At 39.4% G+C, this 21,754-nt stretch overlaps 1 protein-coding gene across 1 annotated transcript in view; it reads right to left on the bottom strand.

The window, feature by feature from the left end:
* Window positions 1-768: 768 nt before the first annotated feature.
* The window catches only part of retreg1 (reticulophagy regulator 1), a 29,824-nt gene continuing 8,838 nt past the window's right edge, over window positions 769-21,754 (bottom strand). The window contains exons 4-9 of the mRNA XM_084733135.1: window positions 6,311-6,428; window positions 5,917-6,001; window positions 5,121-5,243; window positions 4,683-4,753; window positions 4,202-4,325; window positions 769-2,958 (exon numbers count right to left, since the gene is read on the bottom strand). Coding sequence (XP_084589261.1) covers window positions 2,435-2,958; window positions 4,202-4,325; window positions 4,683-4,753; window positions 5,121-5,243; window positions 5,917-6,001; window positions 6,311-6,428 — 1,045 coding nt within the window. The 3' untranslated portion in view covers window positions 769-2,434. The remainder of the gene's footprint in view (window positions 2,959-4,201; window positions 4,326-4,682; window positions 4,754-5,120; window positions 5,244-5,916; window positions 6,002-6,310; window positions 6,429-21,754) is intronic.

Below are 21,754 nucleotides of genomic sequence, written 5' to 3'. Positions count from 1 at the left end.
TATTTCATCTTATTACACATGCTAATTGTAGTCATAGTTATGGAATACATTAATAAACACTTAAAAAGTCTTTTCTTTGCTCACAACTAAATTATAGTGTGTTGAAACCCTTTAACAAGTGTTTATATGCTGCTTATGAATGTTAAATTAATGTCACCATGAATGTGATTAAAGTTGCTTTGGAACGACAAATATAACCACAGCAATCGATTAAAACCTGAAGAAAAACCTTCTATCATCAACAACCTTTTATGCCGAGATCAGACGACACAATGCATTTGTTTTTCATGTATATTTCAACGTGTCATTTTAGGTGATCATAAAATCATAAATTTTTGCCGTTACCCGATTGAGGGACATTGCAGATGAATGCTGCATTCACAGGGATTCAGACAGACAGTAGACTGACAACACCTTCTGGACGACAAGGGAAAAACAAACAGTCCAATCGAATGACAAGACAGCAAAATGAAACACGCATGATGATATGTTGTAATGGTGATGTTGTTTTCTTTACAAAGAATATTATAAAATATTTTTAAATTATTTTATTTACGAAATTGATTAATTCTTAGCTTCTGCTTGTCAAGATCATCAGCAAAAAATTTGATAACTCTGGACAACAATGCCGTCTGCCATTACAATTTTCAGTATTCTCTGTCGCTTGCCTAATTTTACCACCCCGCTCTTGATCCAGATGCACACTGTGAGTATAAGCCTGCCACCGGTTGCTTAATCTCACTTGACTAAGGCTCACTTGACTTAGGCTAATTATATATTCTCTGAGTTGGCTACTGATGAGTACTGTAGGGGTGGACAACAAGAAACTAAATAAATGTTAAAAAATAAATAGATAAATAAATAAATACAAAGTGACACATGCACATTACACGGGCAAAAGCACCCTCCATGTTTTCGTCCACACTCACACCTCTTCAAAATCGTCACAGGACATGTTGTAGGTGTCGTCAAATTCAGTGAGAGAAGATGCAGTCATCGATGTCGTGAGGTAGGGCTGCCCCTGCCTAAAGATGTTAAATGCTAATGGCAGAGAGGGTAATGACCCTGAATGCATCAGAACAATCAGCTTCATTTATTTCAACACAGTATAACTTCACATACGTCTTGGCATTTAAAGATCGTGTCCTAAACTGATTATACATGTTAGAAAACAGTTGCTGAAAACACATGATAATGCTAAGAACTATGTCAGACAGTAAAACTGTTGCTCACAATTTCTGATTTTTTTGGGTGGACCTGAAATATGGCTTGGTGACATGCCAGTTACCTTGCGAGGCAGTTCAGGTGAGAATCCATCTTGCCAGGCTTTAAGTTATTGGTTTGGCTACACCAAAAGTGGTGCAGCCAATCAGCATACTAGGAGGGGCTACTGGTAGCTGCTATGGATGTAGTTTTAGGTATGACGACAGCGAGAAGCGTCCACAGAAGCGACTTGTCTTGAACAGACAAGAGCGGCTCCTGAAGAGGTTAGAGTAGGTACTGTGACAGCATCAGTTATATCAGAACTAGAGAGAATGTCTTCATTGAAGGAAGAGCAAAGAACGACACTGAGGGCTTTTCTTGATGGAAAAGATGTTTTTGTTCCTCTGCCGACCGGCTTCAGCAAGAGTTTGACCTGACTGGTTGAAGTTAGCCTATGTTAGACCTGACAGGCAGATGGTTCATCCAATCACCTGCCAAGTGTTTTTTTAATGAAAGTGCCTGCCCTTTTCCAACAGTTTTTAAGGTCAACCTCCCAGATGGTTCTGTGCAATAAACCATCTGACTTGTCAGGTTAAGGAGTGGAAGCCATGGTCCCCCAACACGATATAAGGCCCCCCACAAACCGACACACTAACGTCACCTTCTCCTCTCCCCTCACCCTCCCTAACAGACAGTTACAAACGTGCTTCAGCAACTCTCTCAGTCCAAATCAGCTCACTTCAGTTCCAATAACCCCACACAGAAGAACGTCTCTCATTTACAAACTCGCATCTCAATCACTTCACGCCTCCTGACCTCACTGGAATCTGCTATGTCGACTGTTAAGGGGCAGCCCTGGGGTTCCTGGATGCTGCATCAGTAGTCTTTCACTATCATGCGCTACAGAGGATAAAACAAGCAACAGTGGCACACTAGCGCTCGTTTTCATTCTCACGTCTGTCGGGTCGGGGTGTTATCTGGCTTGATATCATGTGTTCTGATCTCGGCATTAGGCGAGGATGATTCTGATTAAAGTGACATCACTTCCACCTCTATATTTGACAAACTGATCAGGTTTGAAATGTTGATGTTCGCTCTACAGGAAGAAGATAAATGGAAACATTGTTTTTTCACAACCCCCTACAGTCCTCTGTGACCAGGACACCCTCATCTCCCCTCCACATGTCCTGTGTAACCCGTCCTCCTCCCCAGCCAACCGTCATGTCATCAATCAGTGGCGTCTCAGGAGTTTGGAGAAGAATCCAGAAGTGGCCGGCTTGTCACTCTTGGCCTGATCCTCCTCTTTGGCCGGGGCCTTCTCCTCTCCCAGCCCCAGCTCCCCCTCCAGGTGCTCCAGCTCCGACTGGTCCAGCAGCTCAAAGTCCTCCACCTCGCTGTCCGACTCCTCGGCCAGCTCCAGCAGCCTGGTGGATTCTGGAAGCCTTGACCGCTCCAAGTCTTCGCTCTGCGCCGTGAAGCCGACTGCTGCCTCTATTCTCTCCTGGATGGCGGCTGTGACGGCGGCGGCGATGGCATCGCCCGCCATTTGGTGGACTAATTCCAGGGCTTTGTCGGTGGCTTGGCCTTTGCAAGCAGAAGGTATATGCTTGGATTTGATTGGCTGCTGGGGCTGAGTTGGAGGTGATGGAAGGCCGAGGCTGAGGTCATCGTCGTCGTCGCCATTGGTCGTTGTACCGTTGTCAAGTGATGGGAATTCTGGAAGACCACCAGTGAAGGCTTCTTCTCTGTCGAGGTCTGTGAGGTTGAGGTTAAAAAAAAGATTTTTTTTACAAAGCTCTGGCAATATTGTAAACAGCAAGAAACTGATGAGCAGTGGCCAAGATATTAACAAGAAGCACAACATGTTCTCAGTCTGAAAAAAGACGTTTACAGTGTATTATTCGTCATTTTATTTTTTTCTAATACTGAATTTCTAACTTCAATGACACAATATTTAATATTGTACTTAATAGTTCACCCCAAATACATATAATTCCTCTGTAGTGCTATTTTCTATACTGTTATGGTGCAGGTTGGAGAGTTTTGGAGGTCTCGGCTTTAGAGATTTCTGCCTTTTCTCCAGTATAATGGAACTAAATGGTACTAGTCCTTTTTTTTAAAATGTATTCATTTAAAAAACTCAACCGCAACATCTCTTTCCAGAAAACATGACCTGGTTGCTGAAGATAATCCAGACCTTGTTCTGTGCAGTTTCATGTACTTTTTACTTTCTACTGGAAAGAATGTTCTTCCTACATGACACTGCTCACAAGATGTCTGCAGATTTTCTTTATGGATCTGTTTGACTCGGCTCGTCAGCCGTGCACAACAAGGGTATACATTTCCATTACAGTGGGGCTATCCGCTTGAAGGTGTATTTTTTAATTGAAGATGAGTTCAGCAAAGCTCGAGTTGAACAGCTGTAAAGTGGTGGATAAACTGTTTATTATCTTTAGGATAAAGATGCTGTTTCCTTAAATTCTTTATAATAAAAGTCCCCTGCTGTTTTGTTATTTAAACACTTTTATTATGAAGCAGTACAATCAGGAAATGTTTTCATTCCGGCTCACTTTGGCCCCACTCCAGAGCAGGTCCATCTTGGGTTGTTGACACAGCTCAGAGCGATAAAAGTGGTAATGGAAATGCAAACCAACACACACGACTCGCCGTGGCCATAAGTGCAAGTGGAAAAGCCCCATATGATTCACCTGATTGCAAACCTGCCTATATATGCTCATATGTTATATATGTTTATAAGAGTGCCTGGTGGATTTTGTTTGTCTTGTAACCTTCATGATTTAAGAATAACAAAGATAAATCTCAAATATTTACTGTTTATTTGCACTGGCACAATTCAAACTACAAGACCAGCTTAGTTTTGTAACAGCTGTTCAGTCTCGTTTGGCTCTTTGCTCTCAAACCTTGTTTCTATTGGATAGGTGGTTTATTTTAAAACCATGGCTCCATCTGTGGGATGGTAGGGAGATGACAAACATACCCTCTGAGTTCTCTGTCTGTGGTGTGTGTCCCTCTGACAGGTTGAAAGTGCCATTGTCCGTCCACGTCACGTCAGACACCTCTGTGTCCGATACAGACATTTCCTTACACACTGTGGAGTCAAGCTGTACGGGGGAAACACACAGAGACGTCATATTATAGAGCGCAGACAGAGCTGCTTTATCTTGAGGCAGAAATAATCCAATTGGTTTACTCAGGCCTCAGTTGATGGAGCTAAAAGATGAAGTGGAGATAAAAATTTAATCCAATTTTCTGATTTACAAAGGTGAACAACTATAGAAATTTCAAACAGATACACAGTATATGTGCATGTCACATCCTTTTTAGGCATCTTTCAGTATTGTAGTTGGCAAAGGCCTTGATTCTAATGTTGATCATGTGGACTGAATTTCGGTTAGCGTTAGCTGGACCTTGTCAACAATTAGAGGCATAATTAGATTGAGATGAGATGATGAGCCAACCTTGGGAAACATGGAAGAGAGGTCAGACTCGATACCCTCTTTCTCAGTCTGAGCCTGCAGCATTCTTTTCTCTGAAAGGAAGAAAACATCATGAGTATGAGAAACTTTTATTTACACAGCTTTTGAAAGTTTAATCAACACTTTTTTTCTGTTTTTTTTTGAGTGAAAGAAAGAAATCACTTGCAAACAGTAGTTGATATTCATTGCACATTGAATAATAAACACTTATATCTAAATACAGTCTGGATTCTTATGATTGTTTAACAACTGAAGCCCTGTTTGCACATGACTAGTTTTACCTGGGGATTCCAACTTTGCACAGTACATTAAAGGGTGTCCATTTGCTGCTCTAAACTCTGTAGTTTCAAAGCTCTTTTATGAAAAAAAAAATAGGGGACAAAACTGTTTAGACATATAACATATTGACATGTTAGTTACCATGGTTCTCTTTGATTTTCTGAAGGAACTCCCCGATGCCAAAGTCCAGCTTCTGCAGAACTGGCTTCAGCCACAAACCAACTTCATGAGATGAAATGAGAGGCCACAGGAAAACTCCCAGCACTGCAGAGAGATGTCAAGAAGGAAAAAAAATACCACAAAATAAGTACTGATTCCAAGAAAATCCATTAACATACCAGCTATAAAAACAATTCCTTTAATTTTATTTGCAGAAACAAGTTTGCTCACCATGTTGGAATACAGTATTTGATGCTATATGCCACATAATTAGTTACTTGAATATCTGTCATCATTATTATACTGATGACACACAACTTTATCTCTAATTTAAGTGTCATGACTCCATAAAGCTCGATGCTATTAATAAGTTCTTGCAGTGGGAGAAAGCAGAAACTGATGCCTTCTATGACACAGTGGGATGATGTTCACTAGTTCACTAGTTCTATGATAACCTGGATTCACTAGATCAGGGCTCAACACTAACTTTTAAAAGGGGCTGCTAGGCCTATAACCAGAACTCAGCTTCTGGTTGCTTAAACTCAAAATATAGTTCTCATTTTTTGTCACCTCCGTACTTTTATATTATATTTTTTTATATTTTATATATATATATTTAAAAATTAGTTGCCACTGGTGATTATCAAAGGCCAGACTTGGCTGCCAATTTCTTGAAACTGTTTCCAATCACAAACTGGCAGCCATCACTGTTGAGCCCTGAAGCATATAAATTAGTTTTCTTAGCGTCTCTTCATATGCAAAACTGTAGTTTACTCACCTAGAATATATGAGATAACAATCCCTGGAATGTAGCGTCCTAAGACAGCAAAGAAGGTGCACAAACTGCAAACCAGCAGGCAAAACTAGAACAGAGAGAAAGCAAACACAAAGAGAGTAACACAAAAATGTTTACCAATGTAGTCATTTTCCTCTGTCAGTTAGTCACAGTATACAGTGACTGTCAGTTTTTGCAAAATATTGGTTTCATATTTCTATTTGTGTACAGATTAAACAAATGAGATACATATTTGAACTTAATTTCCCCTATCCTTGCAGTCTTTATGCGAAGCTGAATGATGAAATCACTTTGCATTTAAATAGGAAAAAAATCCTCCAGAAAGCCTGACAACTACATGCAGTTGAAGTTAGTCTGGAGTTGTCCGCAGCCTCACCTTGCCTGGGTTTTGCTGTTTGAAAGCAGACGTCTCCTGGAGGAAGAGTTTGAGGGAGTCACTGAGCTGAGGTCCAGTCCCGGACCGGCTATCCTGGCCTGAGTCAATGATCTCCCAGCTACAAGAGAAAACAGGCAGAAGCAATGTTAGTCATCTTTAAGATAACTGCTGACAAAAATTTTCTACCTTATTCAAGTAGTTTTAGCTGCCTAACCTTGAAACAAAGTGCTGCTGTTTTGTCTTTGTTTGGCCAGTGAGGGCACCAGATCACTGAGGAGATCATTTTGACATTTGAACCTGCATTGTAAGATTTTGCAAACACAACCCTGATATATTATCACCGCCTATATTGATGGTGTGAACAATTGCTTATTTACACAATCCAGATACAGAGCAACATCAGCACACAAGCAAGTGATTTATCAAATAATTGGCAAGTTTCTCTGTTTTATATCATTGTAAAGTGATTATGTTTTAGTGTTGACTGATGGGTGGTCAAATAAAGCACTCTGAAGACATCACATTGGGCTCTGGTAACTTGTTTAACTGATCAATTGTTTTGATCAGTTAATCAAAAAAGTTCACTGCTATATGCTGATGACAGTCAGCTTTATCTACTGCTAAACCCAAATACTACTACTATACTCTAGAGCTAGTAGTTCACAGTCTTTACAGTCTACAGTGTTTTAGTGTTTAGCCCAAGTGTACAGATTTCACTACACCCCCCCCCCCCCCATACATGATGACATCACGATGGGGTCTAACCTAATAAACAGCTGAAGCACATCCACTTAACCTCTTCGACTCTGCAGGGACGCCTACGTGACTATGACATTACTGTCTTTCTCATATGAAATTAAAGTACCTTAAGAATCCATTGGTACCAACCATGTCATGCTGGCAAGTTTCGCAAGGGAGAAACCAGCGTGGCCATTTTCACAGGGGTCCCTCGACATCTCACCTCAAGATATCTGAATGAAAACTGGTTCTTTGGATACCCAAGAGTGTCCCCTATAGAGAGAACCACAATCTAGAGACCTGGAGCATTCAAAGGGTGGATGGCTTTCCCAGATGTTTTGAATATAAGAGGATCTCTAAGAAATTCCCAAAATGGAGGTGCTTGCCATCCAATTGCTGAAAAATGCATTTAACAGAAATCTCAGTTTTTGATACCAAATTGCAGCATTTTTTTTCTATGGTGTTCCTGATGGCCTTGATGTATTTTGGATGGATTTCAGACCATTTTTATCAGTTCTGCAGTGGTCAAAAATGATAACATTTTGCAGCAACTTACAATCAACCAAAAAAAGTGCTGAAACAATTTAAGAGACATAATCCACGAAAACTACCTACCAATACCACAATGCTGTAAAACCTGTCCCAAACTAAAAGTGTCAAAAATGGATCTGTAGTAGGAAGTGGGGGAGTGGAAGAGGTTAAACAAGGGAAGACATAGAGGAACACTGGAGCAGTAATTTGATGGAGCTGTAGGATGGGCAAGGGGTGGAGGGGAGGTGATGGAAAATCTCCCAAATCAAGCCTTTCCTCTCACCCCTGACCTTGAAAATAGTTGCCTCAATGATTAAGATCAGTTTCCGTAAGGCTGCTGGCACATTAATAGTCTAGATTTTATAACTGTCTTGAAACTTTGTACAATAATTCGTTCAGATGTGCTTTACAAATAAATTTACTTGACTTGTTGGCATGTGTAGACGGTTATTATGTAATTATTGAAACAAAATGCAGTAACTCTGCATTAAAAATAGTATCAACATTTGACTTGACCAAGAGAGGGACTGAAGAGATTTATTTAGAGGCTGAGCATTCTACTGGATGAGAGTCATTGATAAAAATCAGTCCAAGAAAAAAAGCCTATCCAATGCAAATGTCATTGTCCAAAATGAAGAAGCCTACAATAGAACTGGCAGATGACTAAACAGACAGGTGGCATATGGGAGTAGGAATGTGAAAGTGCTTTCCATGCTGTAGCACCGCTGGGAATCCTGGGCCACCTGGTGAGATATAAAACTTTCCCCACCACCTCGAGGGCTCCCGACAATCATCTCCTGTTTAAAGCCCTACTATCAACCCTCGTGCTCGCTTCACATAAAACAGCTATAAAAGGCACACATGTGGCTCATGTGTAGGTCAGGTGCGATAAATAGAAAAGGGAGGGGGGGCAGCCAAAGTCCTGTCTTCTCTCTTAGCTAGCTTCTGCTACATTAACATGCTTTAACCCAGTGACTTCAGTCAGTGGGGGGTTTCCTTCATCAGTCTCTTTTTTTAAAGGTGAAATATGTTGCATGTGATAAGTGATAAATGTATCAACATCGGTGCAGGGCAGCAACAAAGATAAAACAAATATTAACAACACATCACGAGTCACATGTCAAATTTCCACTGTGGTTTGGACCAAATCAATCAAACTGCCTCAACAACTTCCTTCAGATTAAATGACAATGTACTAAATTTAAGTCCAACAGAGGATGGAAACTGTCCTGTGAAAGCAGCTGTTCTGGAAACAGCTGGTGTGAAATCACCATGGAGATCTGGTTACTACAACGGCTCAGGAGGTTCCCGCCAGTTAACACAGCTGTGAGGTTTCTGTGCTAATTGGGAGTCATGTGATCGTGCTCTTTCTGGGGGCATTAATAAGAATTCTATAAGAACTGGTATGTTATGTTCCAAAATGAGTTATCCACTATTTCAACAAGGGAGACCAGCTAGGATATGACAATGTTATAATGTACAAACTCTAAAGTGGTCTAAATATGTCAACAGCGTATGGCAGCATATGTTGCTCCAAAACATCTATGTACCTTTCAGCATTACTGGGGCCTTGACAGATGTGACAGTTACACATGATGCCATGGGTTCTAACACACCCCCAAAACCATCATAGATGTTGGCTTTTGACCTTTGTGCTGGTAACAATCCATGTTGACTGACAACAGTTTTCCAATATATTTGTCAGCCCATGTAGTATCCAATTATTTGGGTTTTTAATGCAGTTTTTAATGCAGTGCTGCCTGAGGGGTCAAAGGTTACAGACATTCAATGTTGGTTTTCAGCCTTGCTCCTTACGTGCAGAGATTTTTCTGGATTGTATGAATTTTTTTCATGATATTATGGATTGTAGATGATGAAATCTCTAAATTCCTGCAGTTTTGTGTTGAGAAACATTGTTCTTAAATTCTTGGTCTATTTGCCCATGCAGTGTTGAACTTCACCCCATCCATGCTTGTGAACGACTGAGCTGGTCGATGATGCCCCTTTAATCATGATACTACTGTTACTGTCTCCTGTTTACTGGTCAAATGTTCCAAACAGGTGTTTTTTGAGCTTTCTACAACTTTTTTCTTCATCTTCATTCCAACTTTTGTGAAGCTCGCTGCATGCATCAAATTCAGAATTACATAGAACAAAGTTTATCGGTTTATCAGTCAGTCATGAAATTCAAAATCATATCTCATATTATCCCTTCTTCTATTATCCCATCTCCTCTTATCTTATCAATTTCTATCTTCTCTCATCTCTTCTTTTCTTATCTCATTTCCAAAGGCAGATCTAGAGAAAGAGTCATGGGGTGGCAAGACGGTGGCATGGAGACTTTGAGAGGTGGCAAATAATAATGCAATTCATGCAATTTTAATTGCAAACAATAACATACATCAACATTTGCATGGAAAAGCCGCCAAATGAAGGCATTATTGTGGTACTTGAGCAAGCCATTGAATAGAGGAATCTAAAAGTGGCAATAAAAAGCAATAAATTGTTTTATTTTCATATCTTGAAAGATTTTTCCTAATGTCTGCATTTCATTGAACATACCTAGCCTAAAATGTGGCCAGAATAGGTCACTAAATTATATGTATTAGAGTGTCATCTCCTGCTGCATTCACTTGCACTCAGACTTTAGAGTTTCAGTCTTGGTAAATTTCCATCCAGCCACAACTTTTCATACATATATATATGAACAAGAACAGTCCAAAACTGGGGTGGCAGCTGGCGTGGCAAGGCATCTTATCTTATTCATTTATTAATTATTTACTGTAGATATAGGAGAACTGACTGTGGAACAAGTGCATTACTTACGTTTCCAGGGAGAGAGTTCATTTAATGTAGTGTTTCTGACACATTCCAGATTGATCCCTTTTGCTGGCAGCTCTTAAGGAAAAGTTTTGGCATTCAAAGTGGTGCAAATTAGCATTGCTGGCAGCTGCTGCTGACAGAAATCTTGTCAAGTACTACCTTTTCCACTGGTCAATTTTTCTCCACACACACAGCTGTTAACTCCATATTCACAACCTAAACCACCCAAAGCCACTCTGCCACTCCTGTTGAGCTTCCCTGCTTCAATTTTTTCTCCTGAACCCCATTACCCTTTCTCCCCCCATGCAGGCCCTTCCAAACCTCCCTCCCCTCTAATCATGTATCTGCTAGGCTGCAAGAAACAAGCACAAGAGACCACGAGAAGCTACAGTATCTCATATACACCCAACACCCCTCCCACCTGACCCAAACACCCAGCCTTGTCTCACATAACCCTTATGATGAAAGGTCAACCCACTGCTCCCTTCTCGACTTCCAGGCACATGCCCCCAGTATGAGGCTGATTTCCAGGGAAACATGATGGGTCGAACATGTGACAGTGATACCGTGAAGCAATAAAAGCACTAAGGGATAGACAAGATAAGCGTTTCACTGTTCCATGAAGGACAGACGTCTCCTCGGAAAGGGACACAAATTTCTTGGATAAACTGCCATCAAATTTCACCACATCACAGAACACCTGGAGTGTGGAGGAGTAGTTTGTTACAGTTTGTTTTCCCACCGGCATGGAGACGAACTGTTTTCTTGGAGGTGCCATGACTTCATGGCATGGGTGAAAGTTATGGCCATGTTCAGAAATCAGAAACACTTTTTAAATTTATGTCTCTTTAAAATTATTGTCGTGTTTGCAGCCAAAAGTCATTCTAACTTTTAAGCTAGTCCATATTTTAAATTTTGAAGGGAAAACATATTCAGAAATGTCAATTTAGTCTTCAGTCCTTCAGAGCACTGGTGTTGAAGAGTTTAACCAAACATTTTGCGCCTAAATGAAATCTTGATTCTTAACATTATCTGGTAAGTTTTTTAAATTGTTCTAACTGCTACAGCCAACTAACTATTAGCCAAATTTAGTAAGAAACTATTCTTCACTTCCACATCTTCTATTATTTTTCTTAAATTAGGGTATCACATCATGCATTATGGCTCTGAAACCCCTTTTCAACCAACAAGAACTTAGTGCTAGTTCAGTGCTGGTGCTCATGTCAGTTCACAGTTGGTTCAACTGGCAAACCATCTAAAAAAACGACTTGCGTTATGTAACTGTACACACCTCCCATTTCCCAGCAACGCTAGCTTCAAGCTCTTCAAACTCCGACATAGTAAGTAGCGGTAATGCGCTGTAACGTTGGTTGGCACTCACGATAAGAATCACAACTTCTAACAACTTTTTAACTACTACTAACTACTAGTACTCCCTACTAGATAAACAATTACATCTGCCATTACCAGCAGATTGATCACACTGAAATGTACTCCAGCAACACAATTGTACAATTATAATGGGCACAAGCTAGCAAATATCCAAATTTTGGTGAAAGTGATACCTTATTCCAAATCAAAGCTAATGATTATGCTTTTTAATTATGATATTTGACAGTCTACAGCTGAGCAGCTAACAAGCTAACTAGCCTGCAAACTGATGTTCCTTAATTTTCTTTCAATCAACTAATCGATTAATTGTTGTAGTTCCACTACTTAGGCTGGTTTTACATCGCCATCTGTCTGTCTGTCTGTCTGCCTCCGTCCTCAAGAGATTTTTCAGTGAATCACACTCCACTCGTTTTAATCCAGAGGCATTTAGACAACTTGAGAAGAATAACTGTCATGGGTTGCAAATCCTGTCATTTTTCAGCCCTCCAGTCACATGCTGTCTGAGCTCCACGACCACTTTGGATACTGACAAACGATCATGTTTCACTACTCCAGATCATTACAGAACACGCCAATGTGTGCGCCAATCAATCAGTCAAGAAGTTGTTTCACCCCAGTCTGAAGACTTCAGTCATCACTCAACAGAAAAATGTTCAACTTGACAACAACTACGTCAGAGGACTACAGGCGAGGAGGACAGCGGCACCACATGAGCAGCTGCTGGGCAGATATCACTTTTTACCCAACCAGTAATCTCTGAAACAACACAGGGAGCGGCATGTCTGAGCCTCTAACAAGCCCCAGTGACGGTGCTTTAAAAATAGAGCAAGACAAACAATGCGAGGAATGGCGGTAAAAACATCCCAGCTCTTCACTTGTAACTGGGAAGATGGGGGGGGGGGGGGGGGGGTAAAAATATGTTTACCCAACTGTCTGTGTGGGCATATACCACAGAAACCCTGACTCTGATGCACCTAATACCTGTTTATGTTCTGTGTACAGCCACATATACAGTATGCTGACATTAACAAAGTGAGGAAGCAGAGGACCAGCTGATCGAGTTTACAGTTAATGCCTTTGCAAAACTCCCCTCTGTATGTGTCTGCCCAAGATCCAAAGCCAAGAACTACAAGTAATATAAGATGGCAGTGTCGTGACGCAATGACGTGTGCCACTTTCCAAATAGATCTGTGACTTTAAGTATATCTCTTAGATTCATTTTGAAAAACTCAATAAATATACAGATATGATATACAGAAAAAAATGCAACTAAAACATGAAAGCAAATAAACAAAATTAAATCACAAAATGTCAAGAAAGGAATATTCTCACACCTATTTTCCTCACTGAACAGAAAAATACAACCGTTCACCTTCTGATTTCAAGATTCTCTCTTTTACCAGGCTTTAATTGGCTTGTTAATACATTTCATTTTAACTCAACAAACAAAACCAAAATAAAACTCACCCAAATCATTTTGGTCAGTCTTCCCACTGTTAAAACAATCACCACCTCTGGTTTGGTTGCAATAAATCCTTATTTTAGTGGGTAAAATGTGAAAATATTCTGGTTCTATAGGCTGTTTTCTTCTTACTTGTCATCCGGCTCAGTGGGTGTGTCCTGTGTCACTGAGTGCATCACTCGAGCAGATTATTACAATAGATAAAAATAATGACAAAAAACATCCCAAGAAAACAACCAGTGATGGACTCAGTTATTCATCTAACCGTACGGCCATAGCAGAAAGCTTGTCTATCCACTGAGAGGGCGTGTATGGATCAGCCAGTCTGCTCCCACTGGTGAATGTGAGTAACATTCATGGTCCTGGAGAGTGAGAGACTTTACATATTCAGAAGAACTCGTATTTTCTTCAGCCATTGTTAAGAAACAAGCCAACAAAACTTGCTAGGTAGTGTTACCTAAAATATTCACATCCACCAAAGCTCCACCCACAAAAAACGTCATAATGTTTACCAAAAGAAAAGGGGTACATATATCTGCGAATACATCAAAAAAGCTGATGAAGAGCTAAATCATTGTCAGATGATAACTAATACGATCCGAGATTGCATTTTGGCCAATGGGTTCTACCTCTTTTCCACAAGGACAGTTTGTCTGCATGCAACCAAACCCACTCAAACATGAACACGAATCAGACTACAGATTGACTACAAATGGAGATCAGAACGCTTCCTATACCAAAATCTTGCCTCTTTCCAAAAGATTCTGCATTTATCCAAATATCTATTTAGCGATCAAGCACTGCCAAAAGGTTCAGGTCACCAACAAAAAGAAAAACAAAACAAAGTTTCGTAATTATCACTGCTATTTTCAGGGCGATTTTGTAACCAGGAGTAAAGGCATGTTGCGGCAGAGATTTTCAAAATGTGTAAGTCTTTAAGCAACACCAACAAATTTCTATTTACCTCCTTTGTTTGAGGCATAAAAACACAAGTGCTAGGTCAATTCTCCAGTCAGTACCCCTGACCAAGGTGCTGGCTTTGAACTAGAGTTGGTTCCCCACAGCTGCGTAGCTGCTGCCCACTGCTCCAAATACTAGGATGGGTTAAACGCAGAGACTGAATTTGACTGTATAATTGTACTTTGTATGGTTACATATGTCACAATACACTTTGCCATTATCTTTTATCTCCAAACCAAGAGACATAAACCCCAAACTATCTGCATATCAAGATACCACAATGGGTGAGGAAAAAAGTCTATATTTATTTTTCTGTGATTTGGGTGAACGAACCCTTTAAAGAAACAAACGGATGCTTGTCACGTCTCTACTTCCTTAACTATAACACACACAACTCCAGTCATACCTCAGTCCTGCCCCACGATCTTCAGGAGACATCTCAAGAGCTTTGGACACCTTCAAAAGATTGGACGAAACTATTAAAGGCAAACACTGGATAGTCGAGATGAGACTTTTGCGATGCAGGAATCAGGAAACAGCTAGAACTTGTCTTTGCAGTAAAAAAAAAAAATGCCGCCACAAAGTCAGAGCTGAGCCAAATTCAGGTTTTACGTGCCACACGGCACAAGAGCAGCTTGTGTTTATCCTCAATGAAGCCCCGGTTGGAGTATTTCAAGCGGCCTCGTCTAAAAATATCACGGTCACACAACATTCCAACTGGCAGCCATCAAGAGGACAGAGGGACGGGGTTAGGGGGTGTAGAAACAGCAACACCCTCCTCCACCACCGACCCCACCAACACCATCACCCTCCCAAACACGCCTCAGCTTGTGTCAGTGACATGGCATGGACGTGTGACTCAGTGCTGTTTCCATGTTGCCGAAAGTGTTTCCTGATCACTGGTTGTTTATTTGAAGGAAAAAGGTTGACATTTTGGAAATAAGCATCCTTGTTGAGAGGTAGATGAGAAGATCAGCACCCAGGGGTTTAAACTCGAGTTAGACTTGAGTCAGAACTTTGATGATTTAGACTTCAGAAACCAAAAAAAGACTTGTAACTGAACTAGGACCGATGACTTGTGACTTCTCTCATGGTCAAACATTTTGACTTGAAAATACTTGATACTTTCCCCCAAGCTCAAAGATTAAAAAGTCTGTTTGTCAAGAAGTATGAGAACACAAATCCATTAGTTTCCCTTCATTTCCTGAATCAACCAGTGTTAGGGAATGTTGCTTTTAAAAGTAGCTTGTAACATTACACAGTTAACACATTACAAGATTACTGCCGTTAAAGTAACTTTTTTCTGTTTGTTTTGTTTTTGAGATGTGAAAATGACTTCACCTCAGAGTCTCCTCCAGTGACAGGTGGTGGTGGTGGTGGTACTTCTTGTGGTAGTGAAAATGGTGTAATTGTTACAGCAACTGACTCTATTTGAAAACATAATTGAATAATGGAGTACTTGAATTGCAACACTAACAAGTTAACTTGCTTGTTACAACAAAACAGTAATCTGAGTACTCTAACAAATTACTTTTCACTTTTTCTTGCACTGCACAGTGTGTATAAACGCTACGCCTCCAAAAGTCTACTGTTTCCACCTGGACAACAATGGAATTATGCCAAATGAGACTAAGAAGAAATCTCATTTCTTAAGGAAAGCTTTGAAGGAAAGGGGCGCCCATTTTCTTAAATCTGCCACGTCAATTTTCTTTAGGGGGCAGAGCAAAAAATAAATGAATGAAAGCAAATTGATGAATATTAGTTTATGCCAGAGAATTATGCAAATTCATGCCTAAGAGAAGACTTATTCTGTATTCTTTTCCTGAGAATTAAAAGTAAAATTAGAAGTACTTCTATAAAAATGCTGTTGCAGTGTACTTATTATTTTGCTATTCTATGTCTGTGTATACTTAGGCCTACATACTTATGTCAGAGTCCTACAAATATAACTATATTTTAAATCTACCACTGCAGTAACCTGGTCCCAAACATAGGCTTAAAATAATGAAAATTGATTTTCTAAAACATTTTAAACATTTTGATTTTTATTGTAAATCTTTCATGAAAGATTTCAGTGTCAGATTTAAGAAAATCTGAAAAAAATATGTTTACTTTTACAGTTTCACATGGTTAAGTCATGATGATGTATAGTAGGTGCATTCTACTACACATGTATTTTCTTGGAAGTTGCGCAAAGTCCTAGTTTAGCTGCTGCACACATGGTCCACAGTTTTTCAGTAAACATAATGTTCAGTACACAGGATATTAGAAATGTTATGGCAAATCAGGAGGATAAATTCTTTTCAGTTTGTTTTCTGTTTGTTTTCAGTTGCTGTCACTACTTCACTGAGCAGTTCCCAATACACAAAACGTTCGATGGATTAAAAGCCTCTAAATACAAAATAAAGACAAGTGACAGCTCAGTGAAAGGCCACAGCAGAGAAGAAGAAGAAGAAGAACACTGAACAATGATTGAAATATTGATCAAAATCACCCAAAATATCTAAAACTGCAACTAATTATTTTCATTACCGATTAATCTGTTGATTATTCTCTTGATTAGTTAAGATTAGTCTAGATTAGTTAGAATGATTAGTTGTTTGGTCCATAAAACATCAGAAAATGGCAAAAAAAAAAAAAAAAAAAGATGATCACTGTTTCCACAAGCCCAAATGTCTTGTTTTGTCCACAACCCAAAGATATTCAGTTTACTCTCAAAGAAAAGTAAAGAAAACAGAAAATATTTACTTTTGAGAGCCTGAAATCAGAAAACTTGGACACTTTTTCTTGTAACATGACTCAAAAGAATCAATCGATTATCAGAACAGCTGATGATTATTAAATTGTTGATTAACTATTGATTTTATCATTGCAGCTCTACAAATATCATCTATGTCATAAGTGACTCTGCAGCTTTGATCTTAATAATTTCAGTCTAAAATTGAATAACTTGTTACTTGACATATGGCTTTATTTGTTGAGAGGTAAATTAAGATTTTGTCAACTGTAATGTGATTATAGAAAATGTGCTGCTGTAATTTGCTGAATTGCCCTTTAAAGGTACATTATTTGCTTCAGGAGAGAGAAATGTAAATCCTCCAAATTAAAAAAATGTCAAAATTATGACTTACTATTATTACCTTATATTGCATGTTGTTTTGCCCTAAAAATATATATATATAAACAATAATTTGTGCTCTTTTCATGTCACCATTTACATCCGTTTTTTGGTGCCTACTAATTTATATTTATGATAATGGTTTTTACCAGGGTTGCAAAATCAATTCTGCAAATCTTAAATGAGTTAAATATTGTTATATATTTTGCGCAATAAATACTTTATTAAACACACACTTAGTCAAACAGATTTTAATTCATAACCAACACAAAACCTTGAGAGCGATGACTGTAAATGTGTGATTTTCAGATGAAACATCACAAATCTCACAGACTTTGACACCGTGACGACTCTTGTTTATATCTGACTTGTCCACATCAGTTGACTGTGATGAAACACTTGTGGCTGTTTTGTTGTGTTGTTTTCTACCAGTCGGCCTCCGTCCAATCAGAGTGTTCACTTCAAAGCACACCCCCTCTCTGTCAAGTGATCTGATTGGCTCAACTGCTTCATGTCACACCTCTGAATCAGTTCCGTCAATGCAGAAACAGCTGAGTCACACACACACATACACACACACACACACACACACACACACACACACACACAGATCATACACACATTGCACTCAGGTTTCACAACTCTTAAGACACTTTGTGTTTGTTGTGGGAACAAACAGGAGCACAGGAAGTCACAAAGCCACAAAAACAAAATCATTTAACATCTTGTGATGTTTGTCCACATGTTAACTGATGTCTTATTCACAGACAGGTAAAGATGATGATTGTGATCATCTACATGTGTTTTCAATGATGCAGGTGATATTACTTTATTTATTTAAATCATGATCTCATTTTCCTGAAACCTAAAACACTCAGAAAGCAACAAGTCCTCCAAGCAAAATATCAAAATACCTTTTTGTCAATGCGTACCAAAAGACAAAATGACACCACATGTCAGAGCCTCCTAAAAAAGTTAAAAAAGAGTAAGTAAACTAGAATGGTAACTAATGATAACTTATTTGTATATCACCTTTAAAAACTGAGTTTACAAAGTGTTTTGACAGACAAAGTAAAATAGCAGGATACCCAGGAGGCAAAATAACAAGAGAAGGCCAAAAGAATGAGGCCAAAAAGAAGCAACACGAAATTAAGCTAGAATTTGAGTAATACTAAGGCACAAAAAGTAAAAGAGCTCAGAGCAGAAAACATGTCAGTAAGAATAAATGAAAATAGAGGGAGGAGAATGCACAGATGACACTGCATGATGTTGTCTAGTCAGTATAAATAAATAAAAGGAATTAAATGAATAAGACAACATCACAAATTGTCAATATAAAAAATACAAATAAAAACAATAAAAAGATTAAAATGTATTAAAAAAAGATGGCATCCCATAAAAGCAAGTCCATAAAAACGGGTTTTAAGACGTGATTTAAAAGATGTGACTGATTCTGCAGCCTTACCTCCTCAGCCAGGTCGTTCCAAAGTCAAGACACCCTGATGAAAAGGGCACAGTCACCTTTAGATTTAAGCCTCAACTCTGGAACACACAGAGGATCTAAGGCTACATACTGGCTCATAAAGGGTAACTATGTAGCTCAGGGCCAGACTCATATGGGCTTTAAAAGTGATCAGTAAAATCTTAAAATCAATTCTTAAACACACCAGTGGAGCCAATGGAGGGAAGCCAGGACTGGGGTGATCTGATGTCATCTGTTAAAACCAGTAAGAAGCCTCTCTGCTGTGTTCTGAACCAGCTGACTGATGATATCTGGACTAAACTAAAACTGTGCACACTCAGGATGAGAACCCAGAGGAAAACAATCATCTTTTGTCTTATGAGAAAAAGATTAAATTCTTATTTTGAGCTTATTGAAGTCCCTGACTCAGAAGTCTCTTAGTTTCTCCTAAAAGCAGGCGTTCGTATAGAGCAACAAGACTTTAATTTGACAACCAAGACAAATTTAAGTTCTCGTTTAAGACAACAAAGTTTTCTTTGTGATCTCACTTGTATCGCAAGAGCTGATTATTTAATTATTTAAGACAAATTTAAGATCAGTGCATTGAGACACACACAAAAAAAAAAACAATTGAAAATCTTCAACCGAGCTCAAACGAGTCTTGGGCAGAGACGAGACGAAGGCTATTTCTCAGGAGCCAAATTTAAGAAGTATGTTAAAATAGTCCAAGTCACATATTGGTCTTAAATTGACCTCATTTATGTTGAGGAGACACAGGCAAAACAAAGACAATATCTAATTTCTAACTTTTCCTTCCCTCTGGGAAAATATGTAATTTTTCATTTTACTATAGTGTGTATATAATATGTCCAGGACCTATTTCTGTTTTTCTTACCTGTCTGTACTTTGGTTGTTAGTACATGTTGCATTTATTTGTGCTGGTTTTTTTAAAAGTAATTTTTCTGACTTGGAATAATAAAATAATCTTAAATCTGAAGTCTGAATATGAATGTGATACTAAGAATTATTTTGTACGTTATTTACCAAAAAGCAAAGATCCCTTTTTGTCAAGCTGAGATGTGGTCTTTTTCCACTTAATGTTGAAATTGGATGATTTGTCAGTCTGGAAGAAGAAAAACAGATTTGTTCTATGCTCTATGTCTGTTACAGAAAATTAACTCCATTTCATTTTCTATTGCTCTTTTTATGGGAACTAGATAAAAACAGATATTTATTTTGTAAATATGGATGATGCACAAAGATTGAGTTGGCTCTTCACATGAAACTTTTAGATTAATCAGCTTCTTGGAGAAAATTTGGGAGATGAGGAAAAAAACTTGTTTACTTGAAATTTGTTATTTCAAATGTGTTATTTTAAGGAATACAGAAGAACCTGAGAATGTGGTAGTCTTTGTTATGCTTTTTGTTTTCTTTGTATATGTATTACCAGAAACTTAACTGGATATTTACAGATATATATGTGCTGTGATTTACACACACGCAGCCAGAACAGGGAGGGATGTTGTTGGTTCAAACGTTCCAGCTGTCAGCTCGCATTTTGGGTCAGCAGCTAATCTCTCACAAGCCTCTGCCCAAGACTCGCTCTGAGCCTGATGTACAATTACCCATAAGACACCTCTGACAGACAACAGCAGGTGACAACAGCACAATCCCACCCTGCTACCCAAATGTCACAGAGACAGAGACAGAGACAGAGACAGAGACAGAGGAAGGCCGAGGGGTACAGAGAGATATTTAGAGGTATGAAGTTGAACAGAAGGAACCTCTAATGACTTTAACTGTTTCCTCAGTACAAGTAAAACATCAACTGGATGAACGGAGGATACTTTGCGTTACAGGGCTTCACAGTGGCCTAGTGGCACAATTTCCCTGACTTGAATCTGACCAGGGACCTTAGGTACAATCTAATGCAGCCCAATACAGCTGTTCTGCCCTCTGCCTTTACAAAGGTCATAATGTTCAGTTTCAGATCACTTTATCTGTCACCGAGGTCTCCTCAACCATACAATGTTTTTCTCTGCTGGCTTTAACGTCCACATTAAAGTAATATATTTACTGTGATAAATCCAATTTACAATGTTGTAATCGTCTTGCACTCCTGCAGCCTGCAGAGCTTCCTCAAGCCTGGGGAGTAGGAGGCGGGGGGGAAGCAACTCGACCACAGACTGTATACTAACCTCTTTAATATACAGTCTATGGCTCCAACTCACTAATTGGACCACAGTACTCATGTTTGCACACGCAACTGCTACATATCGGACCTGTAAACTGCTGAGTTGTCCACCAAAGTACAGCACTTGCAGTGATGACATAACATAATTCCTGTGACGCTCACATCACTCACAGTCTCTATATATTTGGACAATTAACCAGTCATCATAGCTTGGTGGAAACGTTGTGTCACGCCGGGCTTTTCTTCTGGCATTATCAGCTCCGCCATGATCACTTCTTTCTGACCCACAATGCCTGCTATTTCCATGATGCCTGCCTGCTTCTATTTGATTGGCTAATGCCATGTGGTTATTGCCTGGTTATTCTCTCCATTGAAATGACTTGAGGTGAGTTACCACGCAGCAGTGTGCGAAGGCCTTTAGGGGGCCACAGTTTGACACAGAAACTGAGTACATTACATGAAAGTGACAGTACTGAAATGGGATGATCAAAATAAAATACATGCATTTTAAGCCACACAAAATGTTTCGGGGGGCCACTACTGGACTGCGGGCCACACTTTGAGAACCCCTAATATTCCGAGATGGAAACCCAGCTTGTAAGGTCTGCATGTCTTTATATCCAAACAGTCCCTGACCTGGACTCACCGGACTATCAGTTATATAACTCAGATGTGTTGCATCCAGCCTGGCGCCCACAAATCCCTCTCACCTCCACTGAATCCCCCCAAGCCGTCAGATCTGGCATCGAGTAACACACACACAC

Source organism: Lutjanus erythropterus, chromosome 12, assembly GCF_056507025.1.
Source record: "Lutjanus erythropterus isolate fLutEry1 chromosome 12, fLutEry1.hap2, whole genome shotgun sequence".
Lineage (NCBI taxonomy): Eukaryota > Metazoa > Chordata > Actinopteri > Lutjaniformes > Lutjanidae > Lutjanus > Lutjanus erythropterus.
The sequence above is the reverse complement of the archived record's forward strand: the minus strand, read 5'-3'. Positions and strand labels throughout refer to the sequence as shown.